The sequence below is a fragment of the Melozone crissalis genome, unplaced genomic scaffold, assembly GCF_028551555.1.
Source record: "Melozone crissalis strain CALT ecotype California unplaced genomic scaffold, PUWL_Pcris_2 ptg000013l_1, whole genome shotgun sequence".
NCBI lineage: Eukaryota > Metazoa > Chordata > Aves > Passeriformes > Passerellidae > Melozone > Melozone crissalis.
Window position 1 is genome coordinate 55,328,310 of NW_026535791.1, and position 19,515 is coordinate 55,347,824.

General features: G+C 38.2%; 1 protein-coding gene across 3 annotated transcripts in view; it reads left to right on the forward strand.

Annotated features, from left to right (window-relative positions):
* TBL1X (transducin beta like 1 X-linked) overlaps window positions 1-19,515 on the forward strand; it is a 244,390-nt gene that overhangs the window by 215,775 nt on the left and 9,100 nt on the right. For all 3 annotated transcript variants that reach the window (XM_054271693.1, XM_054271691.1, XM_054271694.1), the window contains 6 exons: window positions 2,199-2,331; window positions 9,162-9,303; window positions 12,045-12,108; window positions 12,210-12,307; window positions 13,801-13,861; window positions 18,260-18,381. In XM_054271693.1, the coding sequence (XP_054127668.1) occupies window positions 2,199-2,331; window positions 9,162-9,303; window positions 12,045-12,108; window positions 12,210-12,307; window positions 13,801-13,861; window positions 18,260-18,381 (620 nt within the window). The remainder of the gene's footprint in view (window positions 1-2,198; window positions 2,332-9,161; window positions 9,304-12,044; window positions 12,109-12,209; window positions 12,308-13,800; window positions 13,862-18,259; window positions 18,382-19,515) is intronic.

Consider the following 19,515-nt stretch of genomic DNA (forward strand, 5'->3'; position numbering starts at 1 on the left):
TGTAAAAATCATTACTGGAAGATACAATACAAAATAATTCTGCAGGTATTTCATTGCTCCCAGAGGTCAGTTGGTCTTAAATGTACTGATCCAGGTATCAGCTAATCAAGGTTTCTTCTTCTCAGCATGATTATTCGTGGGGGTTTTTTCACAGCAGTTACTAGCATTCAAAGTGTATGTCTAGGTTTTTTCATTTGGCCACATACAAAAAATATTCCTGAGTATCAGATAGGTTTGCTCTGACAGCTCCTCTTGACTGTGGGACCTTGGAGTAATGCTGCTCCCCAGCTGTCATTTGGTTTTAATGGAGAGCGAAAGCAGCCCTGCCCTTAGAGCCAGGCAGGTGACAGTAGGGTCCTGTGTTGTAAGCATAGCATCTCATTTAAATTTTTCAAATTAAAGTGCTTGAAACATCTTCTTGATTTACCCCCAGCTTCCAGCTCACACTGTGAAGAGGACACAGATGAATGCATAGCCATTGTCATGCTGCTGTTTTTCTCTTGAAAATATGCTTTAAGCGTGGTGAATCTGTGCTGTGCTGAGCAATAGAGGGTTGTGAGTTCTAGGCTTGTATCTTCTGGTGGGTTTTAATAGTGCTTCACTCTTCAGTGCCTGACTGCTTGGAATCAAAGATCCCAGCTGCTGGTGTCAGGCTAAATCTTGAGTATTGGTGTATCTCAACAGCATTCAGTTTAGTAGTCATACACATAGAGAATTGCCAAGGACAATGCTTAACATAGGGACTCAGCACGGGTATGGATTTTACAAATAGGCATTTCCAGTATTCATGCAGCAAGTCTGTAAGTAATGAGTGTAGCTGAAATATAGTTATTTTTCATTAGAAACAAGCTGTCAAACTACTGTTAGTTGTTTCCTGATTTTAATACTTGATTCTGTGTAACTCATGTAGATTCAATTCCATCTGTGGTGTAGATGTGGCACAGACATAGTTTTAGGGGGCTAACCAAATATGCAGTGAGAAATGCTATTTGTGTGACTCAGCATAAGTTAGGCAGAGCCAAACCAGGTATGTGAGAGCCCAGGTAAGGGTGGAAATCTGGAGATCTTCCTCCTGATGGCACTTGTGCAGTGTCACAGTCTGCTTCACCAGCTAATGGGCAATAGCTTAGCAGAGCTGAAGTATCAGGACAGATGGCTGATTTTAAATGCCATAAACATGCAGCAATAATGGAGCATAATTATTCTACTTGCAAACCTATGGATCTTCATATGTGATTGAAAAATGACTAACTGAAAGACTTAACCCAGAGAGAGAACTTGCATTCTGATCAGTCAGAGCTGATCAGCTGGCCAAAGCATTGGTTGGGTAACAGGAGGCTGCCAGCTACCTGCTCTTGGATGTGCTTTCTGCAAAATGGGCCACACGTGTGTGCAGAGTAGCATCTGGTGTCTGCTGTTTCAGTGTGTCACCTGTCCTTGGATGGTGTCATGTTTGCAGAGAATAATAATCTTGTAATGCTGCCAGGAAGTGTGGCTAGAGCTTAATGAGGAAGATTTATACAGAAGCAGAGGAAGCCTGGAGTAAAAATATGGTTCATGATGCAATTTGGAATGAATTGATGTTACTAAGATAAATCCATCATTTCAAATTCACTTTTTCTTGCTTAAGACAATAAAGGAACTTTGTAAAAGTGATGAGTCTAAAGAACTGCAGAGTTACAACACACAGGTTAAGGATATCTGTGACTCATTTGGTACCTTTGTATGTATTATGATATCCTTGAGAAGGTGATCATTCACCATTGCCCTGATGTGCTCCAGGAATGAAGCCCCTCCTCAGTACATTTTTTGTCTGTGAGTAGCAGAGATTTTACTTATAGGAGACTGTGTAAGAAAATATAAATGCTTTCTGTTATTTTTAAAAATTATTTTAATAAATCTGTAAATCATTTTTAATGAGGCCAGCTTCAAAAGAAAAACTACGCTGAACTAAATCCTGAGTATTTGGGGGATGAAAAGCTATACAGAATGTTTTGGAAAGCTCTACATTTTGGGGAAATGTCATAAATTTGAATGGCTGAAGAGAAGCAAATAGAGTAATATTGTCAGTGACACAGCACAGTATTAATTTTGGTGTATATGCTGCTGTAAGCTTCAGGCCTTGGGAATCTAGCATGATTTTAAAACAGACCTAACTGCATCTTGTAAACTATTTATTCTGATATATCTCCTTCCAGATAATCATTCAAAGCCAATGGAAATTGACGGGGATGTTGAAATTCCTCCTAACAAAGCAACAGTCCTTCGGGGCCATGAATCAGAGGTGTTCATCTGTGCCTGGAACCCTGTCAGTGACCTGCTAGCATCTGGGTAAGACAGACTGTGACTCAAACCAACTCCTGCAATTAGAGAATATTTAGAGATGCAATAACTTGCAAATGTATTTGGGATGTGAATGAGTGTTTCCTGGGCCGTTGTATCAGCCTGCAGCAGTGTTTCTTTCAGCAGTACCATACCTGTATAACTGCTAAATAGTTACAAGGTGATGACAAATATGAAGAATTTGTACATTTAAGATGTAAATTCTGTGGCCCTAAATACACACAAATTTTTAGAAATATTTTTTAATAATTCTAGATAATTTCTCAGAATATTTGGAGATCATGTAATCTACTGCTCTTAGTTATTGGTTCACACTGGGGTCTCAGAAAGTCGTTGGCATCCACCAGGTTTTTTCAAAAGTATGGAGATGGGTGTGCTTCAGACTGGACCTGAGTTTGTTCAGTGAGCTGAGCAGTAAGCAGTGGTTTAAGGGAATGTTGTGCTTTAGTGTCATTGGAAGGGAGCCCAGTTTATCCTCTGCAGGACTGCTCTGCAGTGACCACCAGAGCATCCTTAGTGGGACAGTCAGGAGACTGACTTACAAAAGCACCTCTGATCCAAACAAAATCACAGTTGTAAACATACCCCAGGAGCTGTATGCAGGCCCTGGGGGAACCATGTTCATGCTTAAAGTTAAACCTTAACATGAAGACTAGATTTAAGAAATCTAACTGGAAACATGGAGTAAAGCTGATCATAGTTTGAGGAGATAAATCAGAGTTACTTAGCAGTATTAGGATACTTTCCTCACAAGGACGAGGAGAGTCCTTATTTTATTTCTCACTTTTTTGCAAGATTATCAGAATAGTCTTCTTACTTAATTCATTTAGTATATGAAAACAAGGAATTACAGTATAAATAGAAAAGAAAAATAAAATAAATTCCATGTTGGATGAATAGCAGAGATCTCCAAGAGAGTGAAGATAGAAATTTCAAAAAAATTATTTCAGACAACAAACTGGGATTTTGGGAACCAGAATCCTGCTGAATATGCTTTTTTTTTAATATCTAGGTCTGATACTACTTTTATTATCTGTAGTACTTATATCTTCATTTATCAATTTTAAGCAAGTGAGTGCTTGCCACAGTGGACTGCTTCCCTAGGATCCATGATGCACAGTCCTAGTGTGCTAATTTAAATGGTGGAGCATTTCATAAACCAAAGTATGTGTTGCAGTGTGTGTTTAACTTTGCCTCAGGGTGCTGAGCATTGGTGGATGGATGCCTGGATTGTGATATCTTACAGGTAAACCTGGAGGATGATAATCAGAACTATTAGTCAGGTACCTGAGCCAGAGGAATACCCTCTCACTAGCCATTCCATTAAGCTTTACCCTTCAGTGTAATAGGCCCTTTGTAATGAGCTTTGCTAGTGACCATGGAGGCCACTAGCAAAGCTATGTGGTTACACATACACATGTGGTTGCAAAGTACAATCATGTGCTTTAGCAGACTAATAGCAGTGCAATGACAATGCAAATAATTTAAATGCATGTGCATCTTGGTCAGATTTTGGCCTGCTTGTAAGAAATGAGGTAGGGATGCAGCTGGAATTGTGGTAACAGCAGCCAGTGCCTGGTGAAGCTGAGTGACTGAAATGGCAAAGAATGCCCAGAAGAAAGTGAAACTGAAGGAAGAGAGCTGAGTGAGTGATTATGCCACTGCACAAAGAAGCCTTTGTCTGGTATAATAACAGTGCAAGCTTTTATCTGCAGGTGATCTCCATGTTACAGCACCAGTTAAACAAGGGAGAGAAATTCCCTGACATCCACAGTATTCTGCAGCTCTGTTTGCCCTTTACAAAGTAAAGATTAAAAAAAGAACACTGCAGTTAGTCTGATGTGTGTGTGTCAGATTGCTAGATTCTGTAACAGCCATGTTGTGCTGCCCAGTCAATACTTTTCTTTGAGTTTCCCATCTGCTTGATTGTACCCATCTGAAAAAGTACACTTCAAAACCTAGCTATTAAATACAGGAAAAGATAACATATTTGTTTTGTTTATAAAGAGACTAATTGAATCTCAGTTAATGACAAAGTATTTTCCTGAAGCCTTGTTACACAGGCAATAGATTTTTCTAACAACTAGCAGCAGCAGTTTAGACAGCAACCTGATGTAATCCTCAACTAAAAGAATAATGCAGGTTCAGAACCTAATCTGAAGCAAGCTGTTTGAAGGAAATGTAGAATGAATTACCCAAAACTAGAGCACTGGTTTCCAGGTTTAGTGACTATCCCACTGAGAGAAAGGGATTTTGATGTTTAATGTCATATCTACTCAGTTGCTGTTTTCCTAGAGTGTGAAAACTAGCACAGTAATATATACTCTCCAGGCTTTGCAAACAGCTATTTCAAAATAAAACAGAGAGACAGGAATTTCTCTGATCAAATAGCTAGAAAAATATATTCTGCAGCTGCTCTTCCCCCTCCACCACACACATAACCCTTAAAGCTGAGGATGGGGGGGACTAGAAATACCAGTAAAGGCTATCAAAGGCATGACTGTCACCAGATGCCTATGAAAAGAATGCTTAGATGTTATGAACAGAAGCATTATAATAATAGAGTGAAGTGTGTGCATACAGACATGGGAGATGATTAACTGCACTTTATGAAGGAAGTCAACATTCCAAAGCAAATAATTGCATAGAGTGTTTTGGACAGGTGAAAAAATACCCAAAAAAATAGGTGCTTGGTTAAATCTCAATATTTGGTCATTCCCAGCCATAAACCCAAAGGCTGATATCTTCCACTAGTTATCTTTCAATATCTTAAGTTTTAATTTCATGACACATTTAAATTGTCGCAGATGGTTATGTTCCCTGTGTAGTGCAGAAGTCCATTAGAGCTGCATCCACATTAGTAAAGTAACTGTGCCTGGGAATATTGCTGGGCACTGAGGCCAGCTGGCACAGCATGGCTGCTGTCTGTGCTAGCAAACTGCCCTGGCTGCCAAACAAACTGCACACTGGGAACCATCTCTGCACATTGTAACCACCAAGGCATGTCCAGGAGTTATTCACAGAGAACATCAGAGACCCAAGCAAGAGTGCTAATTAAAACAAGCCAAACTCTGGCCAGGGAATAACCTGTCAGTTTGCTTGCACAGGTCACCATGCTCCAGTGAGACAGAGTTCTGAACGTGCTTGAATTTCCCAGTGTGGAAGTGGATGGGCTGTGAATGTCAAGGCTACTAGAGCCTTGAACTCCAAAAGCTTTTTCAGTTCAACTTAGGATGTTTTTGTGCCTGTGTTCCACTGCTACTTCCAAGAGTGTGTTCTGTTCTGTGACATCCAGCCATGCCCTTCAAGTAATTCACACAGCCATGGAGCAGAGGGACCTGGCCTCAGTCCCAAAACCAGCAGTAGGTTTCTTTGCTTATCAGCTGATCTATGGCAGTGTGACTTGTCTCTTCCAAACCACTCTGTGCACCTTTTGCTCTCCCTGGTCAGCATAGTAATCATCCATAAAAGCTGCTGTCTGAGATCTTTCAGCTCTCGCTGTGTCTCTCAGAAGCAAGAGAGGATGTTTCCAGGCTATCTGCTGTCATCATTTCTGGGTTTTATATATTCAGTACGTCAGGTTACTGCACTCCTCATATCAGTGGTTTAGGATGCACTGTAAATTACCTTTCAGAATAATCCTTTTGATTTACCAGGCTGAGGGTGTTAATTTCAGACCCCACCCCTCAGTGTCAGTGCCAGATACTAATTCTGCTAACTCTGAGTGCTTATTTGTTAGCAGGAGATTATTTGGACTGGTTTCCTCAGTGCATCAAATCCATGAATGCAAAATGGTCAGCTCTTGGGGGAGGTCGACTTGAATAACCTCTAGCAGAGAATAATGTTGTGGAATCAGTGGGGCAGAGATCTTATTCAGGACACCTGTGAGGCACTTCCCTCTACTAACTGCCTAGGAAGAGTAAGCACTTAGTTTAAGAGACCTGCTTTATTAAGGAAATGTTACATGTCAAAATAAAAATGAGGAATTTCCTTCCCATAATTCTTTCAATAATATATTTTAAAATAAAAAAATAAAACCTCTAACCTGTTGGAGCCAGAAGTATTAAATACACATTAGCAATATTGCATCTCATAATAACAGTGATTTAAAGTCTTGTAGCTGAAGATTAGAAATACCAAGGTTCAACAACCATCTTGCAAAATTCTTTACCCAGCTGCAGCACTTAAAACCTCTGTGCTTCCAGTTACAGAATGGTAATTTTATATGTCGCAAATTACATTCCACAAACATTTGTCCACCTTGATTCATGAACATATTGGGGCAGGAGAGCATGAAATAAAATCCTTTCAGAGCTAGCCTTCCTAAAATTTGGCAGTACTCTTCCACAGGGCAGAGGAGTATACCTATTACTCAAGTGTTCGTGACTTGCATGTTGGAATGAGCTGCTTTATCATGTAGATAGAAATGCTTCTGTGGGCAAAGGAGATTAAATATCTTTCTGAATTGTGCTTGAACTGTGCTTCTCTAATAAGGCAGGGTTCACTGAATCATTCACCAGAAATCAGGATACTTTCCAGAGCATTCTCTGGACTCTTTTTTTTTTTCCCCAGCAACAAAAGGGAAGACACACAAATGCCCTTGCTGGACACTGGTAGACTTATAAAGCCTCTCTGCAGGGACACATAATAGCTTATATAGCTTTGGGAGAAGAAAAGGGAAAAAACACAATTAAAATACTGGAAAATAAGATTGCCTAGGCCTTGCCAGAAAACTGACTAAATAAAAGTGTTGAAAAACAAAACATAACCCTTTTAGAACTAGCAAATAGGATATTGCTTTTGATGGCCAAGTGACTGAGTACTTTATTCACAGGGTGCAATAACAAACTGAATTATTACAATGAATGCAGGATGGTCCTGCAGTCGTATATAGGAGAGAAGCCAGCCCTGAAGGAATTTCCTACTTAGCATGTTAACCAATGGAGCAGTCCTTTAAAGATGTATGTTCCCATCATTGTTAATTCCCACAGTTTAAAATGTTTTTTAACTTCTGAGCCTCATGATTAACCTGGTTAATTTTCTAGCCAACATATGCAAAAATGTCAATTTTCCAGACCTCTGAAGAAATAAGGATACATATTACAGTCACAGCTGTGTGGTGGCAAAAATTACCCTGATCTGAATTATTTCTTAATCACTAATGTGAAAGATATGTCTCAAAAATAAAGAGTGGCTTTACAGGAGTAGCTGGGTTCAAAACCCTGGCCAGCCATCACATCTCAGCTTGGCAGAAAAGGTTCACAGGAGATGGGGCACATTCCCCAAGCATGGCATAACCCAGAGGAGCTCAGAGCTCCTGATACAGGCAGAGAGGTGTTTGCTTTTGCAGTTGAAATGTTTGTATAAAATTAGGCTAAATTATTAGTAAAGTAATACCCAGAGATCAATGGAGTTCAATAATTGCTTGGTCAATATTTGCATTTGAAGACATGTCAAATGTGGAAAGTTTGCCTGGTATTCTTAGTGTCAATAATTAAAGTGCTTTACTAGTAGACCAAAAGAAAATTTAGTATTCTCTTCTGATGGATTTCTTTTTCAGTAAAACATGGCTTATCAAAGCAAAAATGGGTCACAGGTGGATCCATTCTTTCAAAAATGGATCTTTGAAGAAAGACTTTTTCTCCTTGATAGTGCATAGAAAAGAAAGTTTTTTGTCATTACTTTCAAAAAAAAGGAAAAGCTAACACATCAGTTGTATCAACAATGAAATTTCATCTACACTGTATGAATTCTTGCAAGTATTGTTGCTAACTGCTCCAAGTTTCTACTTAATGCATGTAAATGAAAATTGCTTTCTGGACAAAACAAGCAATCCAGGAAACTTGGTTTTGTTTGTTGTTGTTGTTTCAAAGACTTAAGGAAAGGGAATGTGAAAAAAAATCCCAGTAAACTTTTAAAGTATAATATCTTCCACTCCATGGCAGATTTATCTCAGAACCTCAGAGACATTTTTCAGTAGAATAAAGATTTATGCAAATTCAAAATACATATATTATTTACAAGTAGATAATGCTGAGCTCTTCCTCCTCAAAACCTTTTCTAAGCAAAATCAGGGTTTCAGCCTGCATTAAAAACACCTCTGTAGAGATTAGTTGTTCTAAAAAATAGATCAAAATCCTGATGCTGCCTCTGTCTTGTTCTATCATGGCAGTGCTTATTTTGCCATTTTTTCAGACAGTATGATGTAAGCACCAAGCTACAGACAGTCACTGTAAGTTGCCCCAGACTAGCTCAGTTATGGTGATGCCAGCTTTAGGTATGTAGTGCAAAATGTAGACAGGAGTTTATGTGTTTTAGGTAGAACTTCTCTGAATAAACAAAATTATTATGACAGGTATAATTTAAATATGTGTTAGCATTTTTAGAAAAGTACACAAAGAGTTGGAAATAAAATTTACTTCTTAAAGGCTTGTAATGCCCTGATCTGTTCAGCAGGTTTAGGGAAGGGTGGTTGGATCTACTCTGGGCAGTGCACAGCAGAAACATCAAAATTCTCAGGAGGTTCAAAACAACTTCTCCTTGCAAAATCTGGAACATTTCAATAGAATAGGGCCCTTCCCTGGGTGAGCTTCTGCTAATTCCAGCACCAAAGCCTTAGACCTGTGTTTTGCACAGAGCCAGGAGGTTCCCAGCAGCCCCGTGCAGACGGTCCCGTTACAGCAGGCCAGCAGCTCTTGTTCCCCCCATCTCCTGCAAGGCTGTCATGTTGTCTCAATGAAAACAGAAATACAGGCTTCTACACTGTTTGCTGGGTCAACATGAGGAGTTTTCCACTTATTTGCATAATTGCTTTATAGATCCGGAGACTCCACGGCCAGGATATGGAATCTCAACGAGAACAGCAACAGCGGCTCCACTCAGCTGGTTTTGAGGCACTGCATAAGAGAGGGAGGACATGATGTCCCCAGCAATAAGGATGTGACTTCATTGGACTGGAATGTAAGCTAACTTCTAAGACTCTGTATGGTTTTTAACTGTCTAAATTTAATTCCAAGGCAATTACAGTTGCTGCTCCATATCTTTCATATCTGAGGTGACCAGAAGCTCTGTCCTAACCTTCTGGCCTCTTGTTTCAAATATTCATAACATAACATGAACTTTCTCCTACATGCTGTAATTTTCCAGGACTGTTGCCATCTTCAAGCTTAACAATGATATATTTATATCCCTATTTTAGGAGCATGGGTAAAAATAAACTTAGTTAGCTTTAAGAACCAAGATTAAACAAACAATCTATGTAATACTGAAGCCTCATTAATAATGTATTTGCATCTCATAGATACTTTATTTTGGCATGTAAGGAGATAAAAGCACCAGTGAAGCTTTTTCTGAGGTTGGACTCCAGCTTCTCTCATTTGAATTATGCTGTGCACAGCAAAATCTGTTCACATTATTTTCTTTGTCTTGGTAGGAGCATGTGTAGTTATTCTGTCCTTACCTTCTGGATGAAACTGTCTTGTCTGATCCGTTTTTTACTTTCATCCTGCAAAACCTCCTATCTTAGATAATGTGCTCATGCACAAAGAATACTGAAGTGAGCAGAGAGGACAGGCATTGTTGAGAATCCCCAGTCTCTGGGCAGTGCCTTTGGACAGCTCTAATTGTTACCAAAAAAACTTACAGGATCCTGCAGAAAACTTAATTACTTCAAGCTAATTTTCATTCTGCCTATTTTGCTGATACTAGTACAGACAGAGTGATCACATTAGTCTTGTTTTCATAGGAAAACAGATTAATTAAGTACCAGAAGGGATTTTCAGCAGTTACGTAGAGTCTCAGTTGCTGGCCAGAGATCAAGTTTCGATTAATCTTTACTGCAGTGTTGTCCTTCAGGTGAGCTAGGTGCTTCAGAGTAAAAGATAAGGCCACTGCACAAGTCACCTTTCTCCTGTGTATTTTATATTTGCACAGTGGAAGAAGTTGGTGAATAGTACAGAAAGTAGAGGTGGGTCAAGGAAGCAAATGAAATTCAAGCTTATGTTCATTACTTGTTTCCTGTGGATATTAAAGTGAAGAAAAATAGCTGTGAAAAAAATTACTTCTAGGAGTAAGAAAAGAGAAATTGTAAGAGGAAAATATGCAATGACTGCAGAACAGTTAGGAGAAAATTTGTCCAAAACCGTCCAGTGTTTCCTGTAGCAGTTTCTTACCTTCCAGACTTGGTTGGTACTTCCTTTGCATTGTACTAGTACTTGAGGTAGGGAAATGTTCCTAATACAAATACTTCAAGTGCTTCCAAGTTACTTTGAATTTCCCAAAGAATGTGAATTACCAGCAAAAAATTTGGATAAACTGTATATCTAATTTCCTGAGCTTTTCTTTTTTTTTCTTTTTGCCCTTTATCACCTTTCTTCTCATCACTGGTCCAGAGAAGTGTGCATCACAGTGAGCTTCACTTAGCTTATGATATTTTCCCCCCTACATTATTATATATTTGAGTTAAATTTACAAGTGCTCTGAGTCAGTGTTTTTGGAGGACTGGAGTGGACATATGTTTTAAAGGATTATTTCATGCTTTTTTCTAATTTTCTATTCATCAAGCTAGAAATGCCATCTGCCTTTATAGTTTATTTAGAACCATAGTATTAATCATATTTCCCTGTGAAATCTTCACACTGGTGGTATTGAATTAGTTCTTCTCTGGTTTGTGTGACTTACATGACATAAAGGTTATAGGAAAGGTTATTTCTGGAGGTCATATTCAGATCATGCCCTTTGATACCATGGGTAGGATTCAGCCCATCTAAACTAGTCCTCTAGACTCACCTTGAGTCAGCAGAAACAGAGACACCTGCCTTCATATTGGGCATAATCTAAAGCAAACAAGTGCATGAGTTACACTTCAGAGTTGTGGTGACAGGATGCTGTTAGTAATGGAGGGCACTCCTGAACTAACTCCCAACTTCTGCATGTCTGCAGATAAATGGGATGAATCTCACTCTTAATCCAGGTTCTGAAATGTTGAAAAACTAAATACCCTGCTTCAACAGTGTCACCAGATGGCAAAGTTGTGTTTGAATTATTCTGGCCCAATCACACCAGTTTCACTGGCTGCACAGGACATATCCTGTGAAGGGTTCCTTCCAGAATGCATGTGATCTGCTGATCAGATTCATGGGCTTTTTTCCTCCTGATTGGGACCCATGAATCTGTTTCTTCATCGTGGTACTGTGCCCATGAGCACATGTGGGTCTGTGTTTCGACAAGTAGAAAGCAATTCCTTAGTGGTGGATAACATTTGAGGTGTTCACCCTGAGTGTATGTGGCTTAGGACCTTCTTTCAAGTAGAGTGCCTGAGTTTCACTGGACTGGGATTTAGTCTGGGTTTAGGTCATCTGTTGATGTTTGGTAGGTCCTTTATGTCTAAGAAGTAGTATCTGTTTGTTAAGTGGAAGAAGCCCACAGAACTTGTTCTATCTTGTTTTCTTTTTCTAATCTTTTTGATTAAATGGCTCATATCTGATGGTATAGGCTAGTATTTCACTGTATGTTAGAGGATTTTATTTCCTCTGTGCTGTCTGAAGTAATAACCTTTAGTTCAAATCATAGCATAATCTGTCCCAATGAGTGGACTCAAAATCATAAATCACAATTAGCAAACCTTTAAAAAGAAAGAAGAAGGTTGGTTGAAACAGACTTTATCTCATAGCCAACTTTGCCATTTTTATATATTCCAACAGAGTGATGGAACACTATTGGCTACAGGCTCATATGATGGTTTTGCAAGAATATGGACAGAAGATGGTAAGTCAAACATTTATTGTTCTTTAGGCATCAAACAGTAGTGAGCTGTAATTTGACCAATTTATAAAGAAATTGTAATAATAACCTGTTCTTTATTCCAGGTAACCTTGCAAGCACCTTAGGTCAACATAAAGGTCCAATATTTGCCCTGAAATGGAACAAAAAGGGGAATTATATTTTAAGTGCTGGTGTTGATAAAGTGAGTTTTAAAAATACATTATTCTAACATATAAGTATGCTGATGAGTGAGCTTGTGCTGCTGAATTCCTTAAGATTAGTTTCTTCTTCTCCAGGCACCCTGGAGAGTTTACATTTCTTTAATATATTTTAGTGCATGTTGATTACATTTTTGAGGCTACATGAATGTATACTATTTTCATAGAAAATGTTTAACTTTTTAAAAAATGTGTAAAATTGCATCTGGAGTGTGTCTCTGTTACAGAAGGAACAGCTTCCTGTACTTATATTTGTAGTTTTATCAGCTATTTACAGGAAGAAAGGGATCTTAAACATACCACACCTTTTAGCTCATCTAGTTGTTAAAACACTTATTTGAATAAAATATATATGGCTTCCTCTAGAAATATGCAAAAAAATATGGTTCTGCACTGAAAATCAAGCAAAACACAGTAGTTACAGCTAAGTGCACATTAGAGATTAAAATGAACAGCTGACTGATGATCCATTAAAACTGAAACTGGAAAGTACACAGCATTCATCTTGCCTAACTTTCAGTGTCTAAAAATTAGATGCATATGTCATCCTTGGCTTCCTGTACAAAATTCAGAGAGAAAAATGGCACTTCCAAGGGAGAGGCTGCATGGTCTGTGTTCCAGTGAGATGCACTGACAGTGCTTCTCTCCAGCAGCTGGCAGAGGGTAGTCCAGCTGAGATTTGTACTTACTTAGTAAGCTCAGTGAATCCCTATATTTTCATAACCTTGTGAAAATGGAAACTTTAATACTGGCTTATATTCAGCTGATCTCCCAGCTGTAATTCCTTTACTCTGGCAAACTTACCTTCTCAATAAAAGCAGCATTTCTTTAGGTGATCCATTATCAGCAAGATGATGCATCCCTAATTTATTTTCTGGAAGAATATACTTCCAATCAATTGATAATTCTCTCAGGAGGTGGTATTGAGCTCTACAGGGGACACACTCACCTGTGCTGTGGGTATGGATTAAACATGTAGTAAGCCAATTACACCTGAGTCTGTCCCACCTCAGTGGCAAGAAGTGCTGTGTACTCTGCTGATAGAAAAACATTTCACTTATTGGCTTGTTACAGATGGGGTTCAGCATCATTTTGAAGTAGAATTCAGCTTGCATCTTTTGAAAAGGGAAAAAGTGTTCTTTAAAGATCATAACTGGAACTTTTTTTCCAATATGCTTATTAAAAATGGAAAGTGTTGTCTTCTAGATTATTCAGAGAGAGTATGCCTATTTTTCATAGTTATATTGCTTCTTTTGTAGGCATGATACTTCTTTATCTACACTTAGATTATTATTCTGTAATACCTAGAAGTAATTTTTGGTTTTCCCACTGTTAAGCACGCAAGGCTCTCTGTAGTCAATAATTTTATCAGTTCATCATTTAGAATTGCTACTTAGTGAGGGTGCTATTTGGGTTTTTTTCTCTGAGCTGAATAGTCACTAATCTTTTTTTTTTTCCACCCTTTCTTTGGATGCAGACAACAATAATTTGGGATGCTCACACAGGAGAAGCTAAACAGCAATTTCCTTTCCATTCAGGTACTTTTCATGTAACACTTGTTAGGAAAATGAAATGCAGTTTTCAATTCTGTTAATGTACTTTATCCATATCTGCCACAGAAAAGTTTCAATCAAGTTTTTTTGTGCTTTAACTATCCTGAATATCATGGCTTGTTGGTTTATTCTCATTTCACAAAGACACAGTTCTGTGAGAACCAGCTTTGAAAGCTGATTTTAGGAGAGGATTTGTACACCAGCCATGTCCACCTAACTGAGCAGTCCTGTTGTCATCTGTGTGCTTGAATAATACCAGGTGGGGATTCATGAAGAGAATTTTCAGTGGAGGTGTCTGGGATCTTTTCAATTCTCTCTGCTCCTGTTTCAATGAAGCTGATTTGAGGCAGAAGCAGGCAGATCTCTCATGCACCTTGCATTCACCACTGCACTCACAAAGGTTCTCAGAATTTATTAGCTCTTAATTTTAACTTGAATTTCTTCAATATTTGCTTTCTCTGATTATTGGAAATCAGTTGCCAGCCTTGAGTTTCAAAACCTTGTTGCACCAAAATGCTGTTAGGATGGTTACTTGTAGAACTGTTTTAAGAAGACAGGAGATGTCACAGATACTAAATAATCTTGAATAACAGACAGTCATTGACAAAATCTGAAATTCACCTGAGACCAGACTTGTAAGATGATGGCTGAATTCATGATCCAAAGTGGCTACATTTTCATAGTGAAGAATTTTAAGGGGTACAGTAAAACTGAGTTTAAAACCATGAGAATATTCTGGATTCTGATGCTAGAGGTGTTCATCTCCCTAGCTCATTGTAACTAATCCATTTTTAAATACAACAAACTTTCACAATGGTGTTTAAAAACATTTCAGTACTAATTTTGAAACATTTCAGTACTAATTTTGAAACATTATTTTGCACATGCTTTTCAACTCAAACTGTTCTTATTCTCACATTTACACTGATGTGAATAATATGCAGAAGCAATCTAAATGGTTATTCAGCAGTAGGCAAAAAGTGTATCCATGGGCACAGCAAATCCATACTCTGCATTTTTGTCACTTGTCTCTCATTTATTAATGCAGCTGTTGGTTTAGAGGAGTTGGTGTCTGCTGACAGATTTTCTCACTGTGGCATTTATTTATCTACCAGAACTGTTCCATAACAGCAAACTGTGCACATAGAGTGATTTAGTTAATGAGATCTTAATCCTCTGATCCCTACTAGTAATGTAAGTGGTTGTGGATTCAAAGCTTGGTTGCCCCTTCAGAATCATGTTCACTGACACATAAGCTGTCTTAGCAGTGATGTGCATCAAGGACAAATCATCCCATCCCCTTCTTAGCAAGTTGAAAGCTCATCTGTATCCATCAATACAATATCTCCATGTGCATGAAAAGATTTTTTTAAAAATTCTTACTGCACATGCTGTTTATCTTTGGAACATGAGACACAACTGAAATGTAGATATGGAGAAGCTAATATTTTTAATTTTTATTTTCACTCTTTCATATATGTTTTCATAAGAAAGTAAAGAAGTTATTAAGGAAATGCTGTTGAGGAAATTTTTGATTGGAGAAAGCATGTATGCTGCAGAACTTTCTTAAAATCAGCCAGACTCTCACCTCACTTTGTTCTCACAAGTCCAAAGCCACAAAGACCTCACCTTGTCCTCTTTGCATCACCAGGACAAACTAACAGCAAATTCCTTTCCATATCTGGAATCTGAAAACCTTGTCTACACTAGGATTAAAGGTGGATTTTAACAATTAAAAGTCTAGTCTAGGCAGGATACACCTCCTTTAACACATACTTCTTTGAAGTCTGGAGGTAGTTGACCTGGAAAAAACATAAGGTTTTTATACTGTCTGCTTCTTTGTAACAACTGGTTTAGTTTACACCACATGGACAAAACTGTCATCCTAAAATATGTAAAGAAAAGTTCCTTTGTCTGGGTGTTGAAGGCCTTCATGATATTGGTGTTGCCATGTAATTTTTAAGGGTTTTGTTCAAAATATGTAACTATGCAGATAAGTAGCTTCTAGGGTTTCATTATTTTTTGCAAAACTATGAATCATCATGGGGCATTTGATCAAAATATATATTCTCTAAACTTATTTCTTTAAAAAGGAGCTAAATAATCCAATTTTGACATTTCCTGATAGATACAGACTGATGTCTGTGCTTGCAGGAGCAAGTTGTTAAATTGACACCAAAAGAGGTATTTGTGTGGCCAGTTCTAACCATCTAGTTGTGTAGTGACAGGACAAGGGGTGAAAGGATTCAAACTGAAAGACAGAAGGTTTAGATTAGATATCAGGAAGAAATTCTGTACTGTGAGGGTGGTGAGGCACTGGATCAGTCTGCCCAGAGAAGCCCAGGTTGGATGGAGCTCTGATGATCTGGTCTAGTAAAAGGTGTCCCTGTCCTCAGCAGGGGGCTGGAACTGGGTGTTCTTTAGGGTCCCTTCCAACCTAACCCATTCTATAATTCTGTGATCTAAGTGCTCTGAATCACACTTAAATTTGTTCTGAAAAAGGCTAAAATGCCAGATAATTATTGTAACACTTCCATTTTTGGTTTGTATTTTAGCTGCATTTTTTAAGGATTTTTTTTTGCTGCTTTTAGTATGATATATTATGATATTTTAATTGTTTCTATGCAATTGGCTGGTATCCTGTGGTTTTGGAAATACTTTGGCAATTTGATTATTTGCATCAGGAACCATGTTTGTTTGATTTTTTTCAAACCTTTTTATGTAGTTACATATCCAGTAAAGATATGACTGAGTACACCAATAAATGAATAAGTATTAATTATCAGCACTTCAAGATTCAAATTATGCTGCAATGTAAATCCATAGCTTTAGGTGCCAGTAGCTCTCTGAAAATTAGTTTTTGACTCATACATCTCCTACTAGATATTAGCCCTGAAGGCATATTGCTATTGATGATGATTTTTTTTTTTTGCTTTGAAATAGTAATACAAAGCTTGTAGCATAAAAAGAAAGGCAAACAGACAGTTAAAGAAAGATCTTTGATTGTTTCCTAGTCCTCATTCATGTTCATTGGAAAACTCAAAAGTAGTCTGCTTTCCTCACACATTTTTCCTTTATATTTCTGCAAGGTAGTAATTCCTTATCTGTCATAGAGAATTATTGAGCTTTTTCATTAACACTGAAAAAAGCTCTTTCTATGAAACAGTTTCAGCCCTTCATTCTCATTTAGGGAACTACCTGATGACTCAGATGATGATAGGGATCTATTTAGTTTTGTAGTTCATAAAAATTATAATAGGAAAAACATATTTAAATGTAACAGGCTTGTCAGAACAGATATCTTTTCACCTCTGTATTACCAAAGTATCTTTCTAAACACATTTGAGTAAGGAATTTCTTGGTTTCATTTTAAGGACGAATTTGCATTATATCTTTGCCAGGAAGAGATCCAACTTTGTTTCCTATATGCTGGTTTCATTCTAGCATACTTGCTTCTCACAAGAGTGTGCTGAGAATGAAGATTTCTCTATTTTAGCAAGTCTTATGTCATCCTCTGGAGGGCAGCTAAACTCTATCCTGAGGGAAAAAGCCTGAGCAGCAATCATAGAAACACAAGCAAGCTGTTTGTCAGGAGCTTCCTCCTGCTCCTGCTTGCACTCTGCACTGACATGCTGGGAGAGTTGTTTGGGGATTTGTTCCCATTCTTTTTGCAAAGTGTGTGTGTGTGTTGCACACATGCACATGCTCACGTGCTCTCTGTGCACAGAGTTTTGTTAGGTCAGTGCTAGTTAATGCCAAACCCTCTACAGAAACCCTTCCTCTCATTTCAGATGAGGCTGATCAATGTACCTGCCTAAAACCAGTCCCCAAGCAAATTAAACTGAATTTTAGTGTTATTAATCCATGTGCCTGCACAGAATGATAGGTTTGTGTCAAAGGGTGCATGAAGCTCTAGTGCAAAGGGACACAGCCACCTGCTCCTCCACCTTCCCATGTGTTGTGTCTGCCATTCACAGGAACATGCTTGTCTAACCCAGATGGAATTCTCCACACTTTTTCTGGGTTAGTTTTCTTTCAGTTTCTGCACTGAACTGGGTTACAGAGGGATGAATGCTAGACATAACCCATGATAGCATAGCTGGGAACAGAGAGGGTGGAGGGTGTGTTTTGTCCCCTCTCATGTAACTTGACCCAAAAGATTCTCATAAGTACATGCTGTGCAAAGTATCCAGATTATCCACTGGAATAGAAAAAATACTCTGTGCCCTTCAGACAGTCCCTGTCAGCCCTGTAACTGGCTGCAGGTGACAGACCAAGAACTAGCCTGTAGTCTGTTTCAGATAGGAGATGGGAGGAAAATTATTTGGGATAGCTGTTTCTTTATGTGATCCCTGATATTCCTTCTGTTGTTTGTATTCACAGCTCCTGCTCTGGATGTAGACTGGCAGAACAACACTACTTTTGCCTCCTGCAGTACTGACATGTGCATCCATGTGTGCAGACTTGGCTGTGATCGTCCCGTTAAAACCTTTCAAGGACACACAGTAAGTTTAAGGAGTCCAAAATGTTGGTGGTAAAGTCACAGCAAATGTTACAATGATGGCAGATGATGGGTGTGCACACTGTGTTCTAGCAGCAAAGGTGTTAAACCCCATTGTTTCCCTAGAAGTATATTTTTTCCTTGGGAATGAGGGATTCACTGCCTGTGAGAAGGGATAAATGTTCTAAATCACTACAGGAGGCAACACCTCTGGCTTAAACAGTGAGAGTGTTTCTGGGTAGCATGAGCTGCAGACTAAAGGCACATTGATAAATAAGATTCTGTTTTCCACTGGCTTAATGTCCTTTACTAAATGAGAGCTTATGAACAAGGAGAGAACAGTTTACCTCCAGCCATTTAGTTTTAGAATCAATTTAATCTAATAAGATATATTAAAGATTTCCCCACTCTTTCCGTGGTGGAATTTAATGGATGTCAAAGGTTACTTTTTCTAGGTTCCATTTGTGAGAAAAACGGTGATCATTCACTGACCCATAATTCAGATGTTAGCTTCCAGAACTATGCATTTGGAGACATTTATCTTAGTCTGTGGTTAAACTGATATTTTGTGACAGGTTGTACATTCCTAACAATAGACTGGTGCTTTTTATTATTATATGAACTGCCCTGCTTTGTACGTGATCCAGATTTCCCCTTCACATATATCTATACTTGTTTTTAATTATTACTGAAACTTGTAAAATGTATAAAGAAAAATTTAAATATATTTCAGGATTGTTTTCACTGAAACCCTGGGCCAATTTATATTTTTAAGAAATAGTCTTTCCCTTTTTATAAAACACTTTTTTTCTCTTTACTTATAGCTGTGGAAGAGCATGGGAAACTTACTCATTACCAAGGGAATACACTAGGCTTAGTTAATTACAAAGTGCTAGAAAGACTGATAGAGAAAGCATCCTAAACTGTTTAATATTCCAGCATGGAATTCATTTACACATAAACCTCTCTTTAGAGAGATCAGCACTGTTGTAGAGCTACAATATGAAGAATTGTCAAGTCCATAAAACAAAACACCCCACCAGTATCATTATTTTCTGTTGAAAATTTCTATCACCAAGTCTACAGAACATTAATGAAAGAAATGCCCCAGTTTTAAAAAGAAGGTAATGCTGCATCA